At 44.8% G+C, this 14,472-nt stretch overlaps 1 protein-coding gene and 1 long non-coding RNA gene across 2 annotated transcripts; one reads left to right on the top strand and one right to left on the bottom strand.

Annotated features, from left to right (window-relative positions):
• Positions 1-599: 599 nt before the first annotated feature.
• On the top strand, positions 600-9,066 carry LOC116538673. Its single transcript, XM_032261179.1, has 2 exons — positions 600-863; positions 7,518-9,066. The coding sequence occupies exons 1-2, from the start codon at positions 668-670 to the stop codon at positions 7,925-7,927; spliced, it is 606 nt and encodes a 201-aa protein (XP_032117070.1). The 5' UTR covers positions 600-667; the 3' UTR covers positions 7,928-9,066.
• Positions 7,553-11,811, bottom strand: LOC116538674. Its single transcript, XR_004263735.1, has 3 exons — positions 11,608-11,811; positions 10,936-11,031; positions 7,553-7,637 (listed from the first exon to the last, which is right to left on the bottom strand). It is a non-coding gene; the product is annotated as an uncharacterized LOC116538674 (long non-coding RNA).
• Between the last annotated feature and the right edge of the window lie 2,661 nt (positions 11,812-14,472).

The following is a 14,472-nucleotide window of genomic DNA, read 5'->3' as shown; positions in this document are numbered from 1 at the left end:
TACACACGCTCAAAGAGGCACTGAGTTAGGGTATGGCAGGAAGAGCTGGAACTAGACAAGCTAAGGAAAAACAGCCTTCTCCCAGCCTCTTATCGCAATCCTGCCCAGGTCCTCAGGCTGTAATGAAAACAACTCTCACCTGTTCAGCATTTACTACATGCCAGACATGTTGTGTCAAACAGTGTCTCATTCAATCTTTAACAACTCCAAGATAAAGGTATTACCATCAGCCGTTTTAAGAAAACTAAGGTCACTTCTCCAAGTGCAGGCGCACAGCAACAGAAGCAAGATCTGAAGCCACCCTGGCGTTAAAGCCAGTGCTCACATCCCCTATCTCTACTGCCTGTAGACACACCCAGTCCCTCCCCACAGACAGGATTCACTCCCCTTCCCCCATCAATAACACATGGTCCCAGTGCCCCCTCAACAGGAAGGCCAAGACTGAGGCAGCCTAGCTAGGTACATTCCAGCTCTCTCAGTTGCAAACACTCACACCACCACCGCCAACACCACCTGCGGTAGAAGCTATTGCATCATCCGCAGGAAGCAGTCCAGCAGCCCAGCATCAGCTCTGAGGCACATTTTCAGTTCCTACTTCTATCCTTGACTACGTTCCGCAGGCTGCCCTGTCTTCCAGCCCCTGGCCTGGCCCTGTAGCTTTAGGCTAATGTGCATGACTGGACGCGATACTGCGGTCTGCTACTTAAATGAGATTTGTACCAGTCCTTTTTCTGAACACTGCCAGATGGGCAAAGGGGGTCCGGCTAGAGGAGGCTTCCCAGCTCAGGGCCATTTGGAGATCCTGTGGGCTCAGAGAAAAGTCCTCTCAAATGCAGGAGACAAGCAAGGGAAGGGAATCTCAGGTAGGTACCATAACCTCATCTCTACCTTTCAAGGACATGGGCCAGCGAGAGAGGAAGGCCCTCAAGAGCCTGCCAACAAAGCCAGGATGTCTCTGATGTCAGGTCTCAGCCCAATCAGACTGGCAGATATGCTACACTGGGCTTTGCTTTCCTCCCTCTACTATTATTTTTTTTTCTTGAGACAGGGTCTCACTTTGTCACCCAGGCTGGAGTGGCGGGATCTTGGCTCACTGTAACCTCAGCCTCCTAGGTTCAAGTGATCCTCCCGCCTCAGCCTCCCCAGTAGCTGGGATTACAGGCGTGACCTACCACGCCTTGCTAATTTTTGGTATTCTTTGTAGAGACAGGGTCTTGCCATATTGCCCAGGCTCGTCTCGAACTCCTGACCTCATGCGATCCGCCCGCCTCTGCCTCCAGGATTATAGGCATGAGCCACCGCACCTAGCCACTTTCCTTCCACTATTGCCATGGAATCTTCTAGAACTGAGGAGAAATCCGGGTAGTTTCTCTTCTGCCTGTCCTGGATGTTCTTTCCCTCTCTGCCAACTTCTGTATCCCTCCTCCCCACACAGCACTCTTTCTTTATCTCTTCATCTCTCTTCCTACCCTGGTTTCCTCCTGCATGCACCACCTCTCTCTGGCCTCACCTTGGGTCACAGCAACAGCAGGCTTTTATGAGCTTATAAAATCCTCGGCATTTTAGTGGAAGTCATCTTGCTTGGAGAGGCTGCTTCTTTTAATGTTATCATCCCCATTTGGAAATGATTCACTTGAGTCTGATTGACATTTTTAACAGCTCTGCAGGTGGGGTCATCGCTCTCTTTTCATATAGAGATCGACACTAAACCAGAGAGCAGCATGAGTTTCTCCCAGCTCTCAGATTACTCTTCAAATGCTGAACCTGACTGACTCCTTGGTAGGGGGTTAAGGCACCTGAATCAGTGATGTGAATAAATATCAAGTTGTTCTTAAGGCTTTAAGGTCACAACGCTGTACTAGACATAATGAACCCCAAAGAAACAAATGGGGACTCCAAGGACTCTGAATTCTTCCCCAAACTTAGACCAGGTTATGAGATCTTTTCCAGGTTTCATGGAATCTTTTTTTTTTTTAAGGCGAAGTTTCACTCTTGTTGCCCAGGCTGGAGTGCAATGGCACAATTTCGGCTCACGGCAACCTCTGCCTCCCAGATTCAAGCGATTCTCCTGCCTCAGCCTCCCAAGTAGCTGGGATTACAGGCATGTACCACCACGCCCAGCCAATTTTGTATCTTTAGTAGAGACAGAGTTTCACCATGTTGGTCAGGCTGGCTCAAACTCTTAGCCTCAAGTGACCCTTCCGCCTCAGCCTCCCAAAGTGCTGGGATTACAGGCATCAGCCACTGCACCTGGCCTCATTCCCCTTTATAACAGCCTGTAACACATCACAAACTTGCCTTAGTTCAATTTGATTTGACCTGACCTCAGGTGATCCACCCCCTCAGCCTCCCAAAGTGCTGGGATTACAGGCATGAGGTACTGCGCCCAGCCTCATGGAATCTCAAGTATCAACTGAGGTTATGTAAACTTGTGATAAAAAATAAAAATTAAACTCATTGGGCATGGTAGATAAATAAATTTAACTATCAAGATCAATCTTGGATTTCACAACTGGAGGAAAATATTAAAAATCCCCAGATGTTTCAGAGTAGAGTAATTTTTTGCCAATCTTGATCCCTTTCACAGTGAAGGTGTAAAATTTAAAAAACTGACCCCTGTATGAGCTCCTGGCATAGATTCTGATTGACCTGAGGGAGAAAATACTTTTCTAGTTTATATCACCACCAAGACAGGATCATAGACTATGACCTTTACTATGGTGTGGAGTTAAGTTCTCAGAGGTGAGAAGAAAAGAATCTTGATCTCAGCTGTGATCATGCCACTGCACTCCAGCCTGGGTGACAGAGCGAGGCTTCATCTCAAAAAAAAAAAAAAAAAAGAGCAGCAGCGGCGGCAGCCAGTGTAACAGGGTAAGAACAAAGCCTTGGAGTCAGACAAATGGGGTTTCAAATCTCAGCCTTGGCACTTCCTGGTGAGTAGACATGGTACGTAGTTCCTCAACAAAGCATTTTCTAAGTTTACTAGTTTCCTTTTCTGCAGTTAGTTTTTAATTAAATATTTATTGCTCAACTATTCCCTGTTGGTAGAGAGCTTCTCTATTCCATTTCTTTAGTACTTACAACAAAGTTTGTGCCATTTTCTTTGAAATGCGATTTTAAAAAAATAATTCAGTCTTATATTTTGGGGTTTCATTTGATCACGTTTTTCCCTTGGTGAAGGGGTCCCTTCCTCTTTCTACATATTCCCCATAGTTTTAACTGAAATAATTATTCCTTCCTCTCTGAAGAAAAGCTATTTCCTTTACATTAAATATTTATAGAGCACATACTATGTGCTGTTCTCATCAAACCACATTAGGAATTTTAGGCCACAAGGTATGAGACAGATCTCCTGCTTGCCTTTCCACTGGCCTGCCCCACCCCTCCTCCACTTCCATCATGCCCAGGGGCCACTGAAGAAGGAGCCAAGACTCCTTGGAGATTTAATTAGGTGGCTACAGATAACACAGTGAAATAACACTACGACTACAGTGAGATAATACTGTGACTCAGTTAAGAAGCCAGTGTTGGCAGGGCTCAGTGGCTCATGCCAGTAACGCCAACACTTTGAGAGGCTAAGGCAGGCAGATCACTTGAGGTCAGGAGTTAGTTCAAAACCAGCCTGGCCAACATGGTGAAACCCCGTCTCTACTGAAAATACAAAAATTATCCATGTATGGTGGTGCGTACCTATAATCCCAGCTACTCAGGAGGCTGAGGCAGGAGAATCGCTAAAACGTGGGATGTGGAGGATGAAGTGAGCCGAGATCATACCACTACATTCCAGCCTGGGTAACAGAGCCAGGCTTCATCTCAAAAAAAAAAAAAAAAAAAAAAGAAGAAGAAGAAGAAGAAGAGGAAGAAGCCAGTGTAACAGGGTAAGAACAAGACTTTGGAGTTTGGAGTCAGACAAATGGGGTTTCAAATCTCAGCCTTGGCACCTGCTGGTGATTTGGGAGTAGGAAATTAACCTCTCTGAATTTACTTGCATCACCTGTCAGATGGAGATAATTATAGCATCCTCATGTGTTTGTTGGGGAGAAATTTTAATAAACTATACAAAGCACCTATTAGAGTGCTTTAGTACAGAATAGATGCTCAATAAATGCTAGATACTACCATGTGTTCAGCACTGTGTGACAACTGTGAGATAGACAAAAAGCTGAACCAAGCATGGAGGAGTGTTCCTATAGTCCAAGCTACTCTGGAGCCTAAGACAGGAGGATCACCTGAGACCAGAAGGTTGAGGCTGCAATGAGCCAAGATTTTCCCACTGTGCTCCAGCCTGGGTATCAGAGTGAGACCCTGTCTCAAAAAACAAAATAAAATATAAAGTTGGAAGAAAAATGAAAAAAACCATTGGTTCTGTTTACAGAAGTTGTGTGTTCTAGTTGGGGAACCAAGCCTAGCACATATAAAATAACTGTAGCATGTTAAAAATAGCATATAAATTACCTTAAAAATCATATTCCAGGCCGGGCACGGTGGCTCAAGCCTGTAATCCCAGCACTTTGGGAGGCCGAGGCGGGTGGATCACGAGGTCAAGAGATCGAGACCATCCTGGTCAACATGGTGAAACCCCGTCTCTACCAAAAATACAAAAAATTAGCTGGGCATGGTGGTGCGTGCCTGTAATCCCAGCTACTCAGGAGGCTGAGGCAGGAGAATTGCCTGAACCCAGGAGGCGGAGGTTGCGGTGAGCCGAGATCGCGCCATTGTACTCCAGTCTGGGTAACATGAGTGAAACTCCGTCTCAAAAAAAAAAAAAAAAAAAAAATCATATTCCAGTCGGCCCTCTGTATCTGTAAGTTCTGCATCTGTGGTTTCAACCAACCTGAGTTCAAAAATATTCAGAAACAAAACAATTGCGTCTGTACTGAAGATGAATAGATGGGTTTTCTTGTCATTATTTTCTAAACAATGCAAGATAACAACTACTTACATAGCATTTACATCGTATTAGGTACGAGTAATCTAGAGATGACTTAAAGTACATGGGAGGATGCGCGTAAGTTAAATGCAAACATGACCTCATTTTATATAAGGGATTTGGGTATCTGTGGATATAGGTATCCACAGGAGGCCCTGGAACCAATTCTACAGATATTGAGAGCTGACTCTAACAGAATATAATGACTATAGAAATAAAATGCTTGACGCTAAAGTGCCTTACATACAGTAAGTACTCAATAAACGGTAGTACATAGTATTATTATAAACAATAAGATTTGTAGATTCTTTCTAGAACAGTAGTTTTCAAAATGTGATCCCTGGTTCAGCACTATCAGCATCACCTGGAACTTGTTAGAAATGCATACTATTGATCTCCCTCCCAGACCTACTGACTCAGAAACTCTGAGAGTGGGACCCAACAATCTGTGTTATCTGTCTGTCTATCTATCTATCTATCTAGAGACAAGGTCTTGCTCTGTTGCTCAGGCTGCAGTGCAGTGGTGCCATCACAGCTCACTGCAGCCTCAACCTCTTGGGCTCAAATGATCCTTCTGCCTCAGCCTCTCTAGTAACTGGGACCACAGGTGCACACTACCACACCCAGCTAATTTTTGAAATTTTTTTAGAGACAGGGTCTGGCCATGTTGCTCAGGCTGGTCTCAAACTCTTGGCCTCAAGCATTCCTCCTGCTGTGGCCTCCCAGAGTATTGGGATTACAAGCATGAGGCAGCATGCCCAGCCCAATCTGTGTTTTAATAAGCTCTCTGGGTGATTCAGAGGCAATAGTTCTCAATATTGACTGCACATTAGAATTACTGGTGAGTTTCTTTAAATCCTGATGCTGGCCAGACCTGGTGGCACATGCCTGTACTCCCAGAACTTTGGAAGGCCGAGGTGGGCAGATTACTTGAGGCCAGGAGTTTGAGACTAGCCTGGCCAACATGGTGAAACACTATCTCTACTAAAAATACAAAAATTAGCCAGGTGTGGTGGTGCGTGCCTGTAATCCCAGCTACTAGGGAGGCTGAGGCACAAGAATCACTTGAACCTGGGAAGCAAAAGTTGCAGTCAGCTTACATCACACCACTGTACTCCAGCCTGGGCAATAGAGCAAGACTCAGTCTCAAAAAAAAAAAAAAAAAAAAAAAAAAAATCCTGATGCCCATCCTTCACGTAGACTAACCAGAATTTCTAGGGATGAGTTCCAGGTGTTAGGATTTGTTAAAGCTCCCCTATGTTATTCAAATGTACATCTGGGATTTTTGGAATATATCTGTACATAGAGCTTTGAGTTTACAAGAAGAAGAGAAGACAACTGAATCTTTACAGTGGGTAAGTTTTCTAATGTAAATTATGGAAAGGACCCTAAAATACCCCTTTCCATCATTTCACTCTTACTCCCAAATCTGCCCTATAAAAAAGACAGGAAAAAGACAGAGCCCCTTCTGTAACCTGAGGTTGAGCAGAGGGTCATGGAATGATTCATCCTGCTTCCTTCCCTTACAAGGACTGCCATCCCCGGGAAAAGACCTGGAAAGCTTGAGCCCAATACTAATTTTTAATCACTCACTGCTATAAATTCCCTCTGGAAGACAAAGAGGCATCCGCCTTGCTGGTAAGGGGCTCTTGTGTCACCCAAATCCTTTAATTATTCATGGAACAAGGAAGATCCTTTATCAGCCCCAACCATGCAACCCAAGAGGCAGATCCAGTTGTCCCTAGATGCCACCTGTCTACCTGGCCACACCCTGTCCAACCTGGCTTATCTTTGGTGCCTCCGAAGTCCAGGATGATATTTCAGAAAGAGAACTTGGTATGGAGGTTAGCAGAATATGGAACAAAATGGAAGCCAGAATAACCTAGAGGTCATGTGCCATCCCGTTCAAGTGATTGTACAAGATGAGGTGTTGAAGCAGTGGGTGTTTACCCCCAGCCTTGCCTGTGATGAGAGAGAATAGTCACCGGACCCTCAGTTGTGCTTGCTGGTAAAGTTCCTTGGTACAGGCTGTTTTAGAAAAGTTGCTAGGAGTGAAAGAAAGGTGAGATTTGGAATCCTCAGGCAGATAGAAATCCTACTGTCCGTACCGTATAAGTTACTTAAACTTATAAGTCCCAGTTTCTTCATCTATTTATAAAAATTGGAGCTTCAACGAGATGACAAATGTTTAAGTCCTAATTATGGCGCCAACTACATAGCTGCTTAGGAAATGTTAGTTCCCCTTCCCTTTCCCAGAAAAGGGAAGGAGTGGCAGGAGTGTGATTGGTCAGCTGCCTGAGCCTCCTCAGTGACCCCCCAGAACCTCTAGTGAACCTGCCACTCAGTGTCACATCTTTCAGAGCTACAGCTAGTTAAAAACAGGATAAGATTTACATGTTAAATACTTCTCTGATAATTCCCCCACCAGGGCTACAGCAAATTTGTGGTTGAATCCACTTTTAGTTACTACCTACTTTTCCAGTGCCTAACTTAGAAACTCAAATAGCAGAAAATAAAATTTATTTTCATTTTAAAATTATTATTGTAAAATAAATCTGACAATCCTGTGACCTCTGTTTCTTCATAGGGAAGACAGCGTCTCACGGCTATACCCGTTCCTGGGAAGGCCTGGGGCTTTCTTCTAGGCTTCCTTTGTGGGTTTGGGTTCACATTTCTCCATTTCCTCACAGGATTGAGGGCTCAATTTCTAAAGAAGGGGAAGTAGAGGGAAAATGGGCTGTTGTCCTTACAAAGGAAATGGTCTCATCTTTTCAATGTCCCAGGCCCTCTGGAAAGCCCACAGAGACCCCACATTCCCTGCCTGGGAATCTGAATAAAAATAACATCAGGCCTCTTGGAATAGCCACAGATGTTGTTCTCATTTTCATACATTTAGAAGCAAACATAAACATTGAATTAATTCTGGCACCCACTAGTGACTGCAGTCAACCCCAATGTTACAGTCTGGCCTGTGGGCAGCAGATGGCAGGAATGTAGCATAGGGACAGGGCCCCAGGACAGGACAGTAGTTACAGACCGCAGGGCTGGGCAGAGCAGGGCCCCAGGACAGGACAGCACTGCAGACCACGGGGCAGGGCAGGGCCCCAGGACGGGACAGTAGCTGTAGCCCAGATGCAGTTACTGTTCTGGGACCTTCCTGAAGTAAGGGGCAGAGGCCCAGTGCCTCAGAGACCAAATGCCTCTGAACTCTTTCCCCTCTCAATTCCTGCGCCTTCCTCTAACCAGGGGAGGTCATGGCTCATTGACACGGCCTGAGCCCCAGAGAATCTTCAGAGAGCTGCCCAGACTGGGAAAAAGAGGCTGGACACATACATCTTCAGCAATACCCAAACCCCCGCAAACACACACACCAAGAGAATCCCCACAGCAGGAACATGCCAACAGCATTGAGCCTTGTAAGGCAATCTCTAAGAGGACAGGAAGAGGGATAGATTTGGGAGTGTGGGGAAACTTGGCCCCGATTCATTACACCTGCCTTTAAAGTGCACCATCAATGTTGCATGCTGTTTTCTTCCCATGTCTGCAGAGCCCTTTGTTCTCTGGCCATTGCTGAGCAGCCTGACTCCCAGACAAGGCCAGACAGATTGTTGTAAAGTTTGGATTTCCACTGGCTCTCTCCATCTAATGAGCTGTCACTCAGAACTCTGCCTCAGAAGCCAGGCAGTGCCTGAAAGAAGTTGGAGGGGACGGTAGGTGTGACAGGACCCACAGCTGGGCCTGAGCCTCGCTGGGCTAGCAGGAAGTCTGGAGTGCCCTACACTCCAGCCCCAAATTCCACTCTGAAGGACCAACTTAGCCTTTGAGTCACCTGGTCTCCCGAGGGCAGAGCCTAACTGTGGGCAAGGCCTCTGGATCGTGCATGCCCCTCAGGCCAGAGCCACCACTTGGCATTGCTCACCTTCTCTCTTCACAGGACTGTCCTCTGGAATGGCTTGAGATGGAGCCCCAAACCCCTGGGCCCCCACAGCCTATGCTGGGTCCTGCAGATCTCACAACTGGAATCCTTTCTTTGAAGTATCCAGAAGGCCTTCTTAAGATGCAGCTGTAGGCTGGGCATGATGGGACATGCCTGTAATTCTAGCACTTGGAGAGATTGAGGTAGTAGGATCACTTGAGCCCAGGAGTTTGAGACCAACCTGGGCAACATAGTGAGACCCGTCTCCATCAAAAAAAAGTTAAAAAAAAAAGATGAAGCTTTTGCTCGAAAACAGCTTTGGAGAAAGAGGCTGTGGCCTCCTCTAGGAGGAGCTCCAGCTTCTCTGGGGTAATGTGTAACCACAAGGGGTTTCTTCCTGTGACCAAAGCCATGGACCAAAACCTGCCCCTGTTACTTCCCTCCATTCCCCTCTCTCAGGAGAGGGGCTTCACACAGTGCATGTTTGGTGACCGTCATGGGACAAACTGCAGTGTATCTCATCAGTGATTAAGTAAAATCATTCATGGGGCATGCACAGGTGAAAGGCCACGTGAGGATACAGTGAGAAGGCAGCTCTCTACAAGCCACAGAGCAAAGCCTCAGGAGAAACCAAACCTCCTGACCCCCGACCTTGTTTCAGGCTCCAGAATGGGAAAAAATTAATTTCTGTTGTTTAAGCCACCTAGTCTGTGCTATTTTGTAATGGCAGCCCTAGCAAACTAATACACCTTTGTTTTGTGGATGATAGTAATAGAATTTAACTCTTGGATTTGTTGTGAGGTTTGAATGGGTTAAGCAATGTAGGAACATAGTGCAGTTCCTAGGACAGAGTAAACACTCAGTGAAAGTTAGCTATTATTATGCAAAACCATACCAATGGGATTTATCACGTCCTTAACTTTCTCATACAACAAAAAGTAATGAATAAACCTAGCTGAGTTTTCTCCCCTGAACTGCAGACTCATATGTACAACTTACTCAACATCTCTGCTTGGATGAATACAGAGTTCTTCCCATAAACCTACTTGCTGTGGTTTGGATGTTTGTCTGCTCCAAAGCTCATGAAATCGAATTGCCATTGTAACAGTCTTAAGACGTGGGACCTTTAAGAGGTGATTAGGCCATAGGGGTTCCAACCTCATGGGTAGAATTGGTGCCATTATAAAAGGGCAAGTTTGACCCACTCTTGCTTTCTCTTGCCCCTCCGCCTTCCTCCATATAATGATGCAGCAAGAAGGCTCTTGCCAAGTGCCAACATCTTGATCTTAGACTTCCCAGCCTCCAGAACTATGAGAAAGTTAATTTTTGTTCTTCATAAATTACCCAGCCTGTGGTATTTTATTACAGCAGCACAAATGGAATAAGACATTGATTCACCTCAGTCTTTCCATCTCAGTGAGAAAACCCCATCTTTCTGCTTGTTCAGGCCAAAACTTTTTTTTTAAGATGGAGTCTCATTCTGTTGCCCAGGCTGGAGTTCAGTGGCACAACCTTGGCTCACTGCAACCTCCACCTCCTGGGTTCAAGGGATTCTCCTCCCTAAGCCTCCTGAATAGCTGGGGACTACAGGTGCCCACCACCACACCTGGCTACTTTTTTGCATTTTTAGTAGAGATGGGGTTTTCACCATGTTGGCCAGGCTGGTCTCGAGCTCCTGACCTTAAGTGATCCACCCCACCTTGGCCTCCCAAAATGCAGGGATTACAGGCATGAGCCACTGCACCCAGCCAGCCAGAGTCATCCTCTTCATTTCCTACATTTCACATACAATCTGTCTGTAAACGCTGCTGCCTCTGGTTTCAAAATGTTCTCAGACTCACCACCCCACGATGCCCACGCTAGCCTAAGCCACTATCATCCCTTCCCTGGATTATTGCAATAATATCTCTATTGCTTTCTTTGCACCTTCCAGGCTATTTTCATCCCAGCACCCACAGTGACCCTGTTAAAACCTATATGAGACCCTGTCATTCTTCTGCTCAAAAAATATCATTCCCCATCTCACTCAAAGTAAAAGCCAATCTTTCCAGTGGCCTCTACAATTGAGCATGAACTGACTCCTGATTACCTCTCCGACTTCATCTCTTCTTCCTCTTTTCGCTCATTCTGCTCCAGCCACGTTGACCTCTTTACTGCTCCTCTAACATCTGGGAGAGTTCCGCTTCTGGTTAGGCTGCAGAAAGATATGAAAAGCCTTTGCTACAATGATATCAACAAGAAAAACCCAGACAAAAATAAAAACCATACTTTTCTACTGAGCAGTGCATGCATGGCCTTGATGAGCTGAATTCCAGGAGAAACAAGCCCTTTGTAGGTGAGCAGAAGGCCACCACAGCTTCCATACCTGAGGATGTGCCTGGCCTGGCTACAGGTGAATGAAGGAACATGCCGTGTCCTGTCTAGACTAGACTACAGGGCTTTGTAAGCATAAGAAGGAATCAGCTGAGCCATGGTATGGGCTGGCAAGACAGATTACAATCTGAAAGAGGCCATATAGAAAAGCTGGTCATTTGGGCCGATAATTCTCTGTTCTCCACGCACAAAACTTTGCCACAAAAGCGGCACTGGAGAAGGGGCTGGAAAGCAGAAAGTAAGGACACAGTCCTGCTTAAATTCTGGGGCCCTGCTAGAGTCGAGTTCAAAGATAAATCAAAATGATCTGAATCTGTAAGCTACCCCCACCCAGCTCAATTACTTACAACAGGTAAAAGAGGCAGAAGCTTGGGATTGGGCTACTTACAGGTGTACATAATCTAATTAAAGCTGCAGTCGAGCCTTAACTCAATTCCACTGTCAGAGGACTCCCACTGATCAGCTTCAACTTAACCACCAGAGAGGAAAATGGAATTGCAATTTCTGGGAAGTAAACAAAAAAATATATTTTTGTTTCTACTGTTCTCTTTTTTTTTTTTTTTTTTTTTTTTTAAGACGGAGTTTCTCTCCGGTTGCCCAGGCTGGCACCACGCCCAGCTAATTTTTTGTATTTTTAGTGGAGACGGGGTTTCACAATGTTGGCCAGGCTGGTCTCAAACTCCTGACCTCAAGTGATCTGTCCACCTTGGCCTCCCAAAGTGCTGGGATTACAGGCATGAGCCACCACACCCGGCCAACCTACAGAATTTAAAAGGTCATCAAACCCCAAGTGGGTTAAATACACATCTAGACACATCATAGTCAAGTTGTTGAACCAAAGATAAAATGAAAATCTTAAAAGCAGCCAGAGAAAAATATGAACATTACAATGATAAAAATGATAACTAACTTCTCTTTAAAAACAATGCAAGCCAGAAGACAATAAAATGACATAAGAAATGAAAACTCAGAAAATCTAGAATTCTCTGTCCTAGAAAAATAGCTTTTACAAATGAAACAGAAAAAAAGATATTTTTAGATAAAATACAGCTAAGGGAAATAATTTTTAACAGACATGTACTTCAAGAAATACTCAAAAAGCTGGGTGCAACTGTAGTCCCAGCTACTGGGAAGGCTGTGGCAGGAGAATCACTTGAGCCCAGAAGTTCAAGATCAACTGGGGCAACATAGGGAGACTCCATCACAACAAACAAGCAAAAAAAAAAAAAAGAAAGAAAGAAAGAAAATAAAAAGAAATACTAAAGGGAGTTCTTCGGGCTAGTGAGAAATGATAGCGGTTGGAAGCTCAGATCTACCAGAAGGAATGGAGAGCACTGGGAATATTAAGTATGTGAGTAAATATGAAAGACTATTATAATTTATTTTGAATGACAATTGGCTTTTAAAAATACAATAACCATATATTAGGGGACTTGGTACATGTACAGAAGTAGGATTGGTAATAGTCAAAGGATGGAAGGGGCAAACGGAAGTAAAATGTAACTCTCTTAAATTATTTGTGAAGTGGTATAATGAAGATGCAAAATAAACTGTAACAAGTTAAAGATGCATACTATAATCCCCAGAGCAATTACTAAAAATAAAACAAAGAGGTATAGCTAAAAAGCTAATAGAGGCTGCATGTGGTGGCTCACACTTGTAATCCCAGCACTTTGGGAGGCTGAGGTGGGAGGGCTGCTTGAAGCCAGGAGTTCAAGACCAGCCTGGACAACACAGCAAGACCCAGTCTCGACAAAAAATAACAAATAAATTAGTCAGGCTAATTTATTTATGGTGGTGTGTTCCTGTAGTCCCAGCTACTTGGGAGGCTGAGGCAGGATTGTTTGAGCCCAGGAGGTTGAGGCTGCCGTGATTGCGCCACTGCACTCCAGCTTGGGTAAGAGATCAACACCCTGTCTTGCTTACACACACACACACACACACACACATACACACACACACACACACACACACACACACGAGGCCAATAGAGACAACAAAATTGGATATTAAAAAGTAATTGATCCAGCTGAGCATAGAGGCTCAAGCCTATAATCCCAGCACTTTGGGAGACCAAGGTGGGAGGATCTAGCCTGGGTGACATAGTAAGACCCTGTCTCTACAAAAAATAACAAATAAATTAGCTGGGCATGGTGGCATGTGCCTGTAGTCCCAGCTACCTAGGAAGCCAAGATAGGAGGATCTCTTGAGCCCAGGAAGTCAAGGCTGCAGTGAGCCATGAGTGCACCACTGCACTCCAACCTGGGCAACAGAAAAAGGCCCTGTCTCAAAAAAGAAAAAAGTGCATTGCCACTAACCATCTGCATTGCCTTTAACCACACCCACTTCCCTGGCTTGGCCAAACACTTAAAGAGCACTGTACTGAGTGTCTAGTACAGTGTTGCTCAAACCCTAATGAATTGCCTGGCAATCTTGTTACAATGCAAACTACATTTTTATTATCAAGGCTATTTGACTATCAAGGTAGGGGATTCAAAGATGACCAAGACAAGGTCCCTGTCTTCATTTTGCTTAAAACCCAGACAATACAGCATGGGGGAGAAGGTGAACAGGCCCAAAGGATGGTGGAAAGACAGCAGAAGAATAATTTCACTGGTTTCAATAAAAAGAGTGCATGGTTTTGGTAGATGGTTGAAAGATTTAATGACTAAGCGCATTTAGCAAGAGAGAGCTGGGCTACAGCAAAACTCAGAGAAGTGTGTCCATGCAACCCAGAAGAATATGCTCCGGGGATCCTTACTTTTCTTCTCTTTATCCTGATGGAAATTGCTGAAAGGAAAGAGACTACAGTCTTCGCATGTGCAATGTGGGTGTTTTACTGTAGGCAAAGAAGGCTCAAGATTGGCTATGGGGCACCTTGGAGAAATAGGCCCTGAGGATCAGTTCAGGTGTGGACTCTTCTTGCAAAGGTAAATGCAAGCAGAGAGGGCAAAGCATCGAGCAAGAGCATGACTCATTGTGAGTTGTCTTGAATTCTTGTCAATTCTAAACAGAGGGCTCTGCCTGCTTCTTTTGAATCAGGTCTGCTTAGATGGGTACAGATTTTGGTACAATTTTCAATCTAACACCCTCCCTGATGCAGGGCTAAGTCTGGCTCATCACTCAGTATCTGCACAGGGCAGTGTATTCAACAGGGTTCTTTTAGAGGGACACAACTAATAAGAATATATATATTATATATATATAAGTTAATATATATATGTGTAAGTTAATACTTAATAAACTCCCCTTT

This window comes from Sapajus apella, unplaced genomic scaffold (genome assembly GCF_009761245.1).
Source record: "Sapajus apella isolate SASKATOON/1434 unplaced genomic scaffold, GSC_monkey_1.0 scaffold122, whole genome shotgun sequence".
In the NCBI taxonomy this organism is placed as follows: domain Eukaryota; kingdom Metazoa; phylum Chordata; class Mammalia; order Primates; family Cebidae; genus Sapajus; species Sapajus apella.
This window is presented reverse-complemented; position numbering and strand designations above follow the sequence as displayed.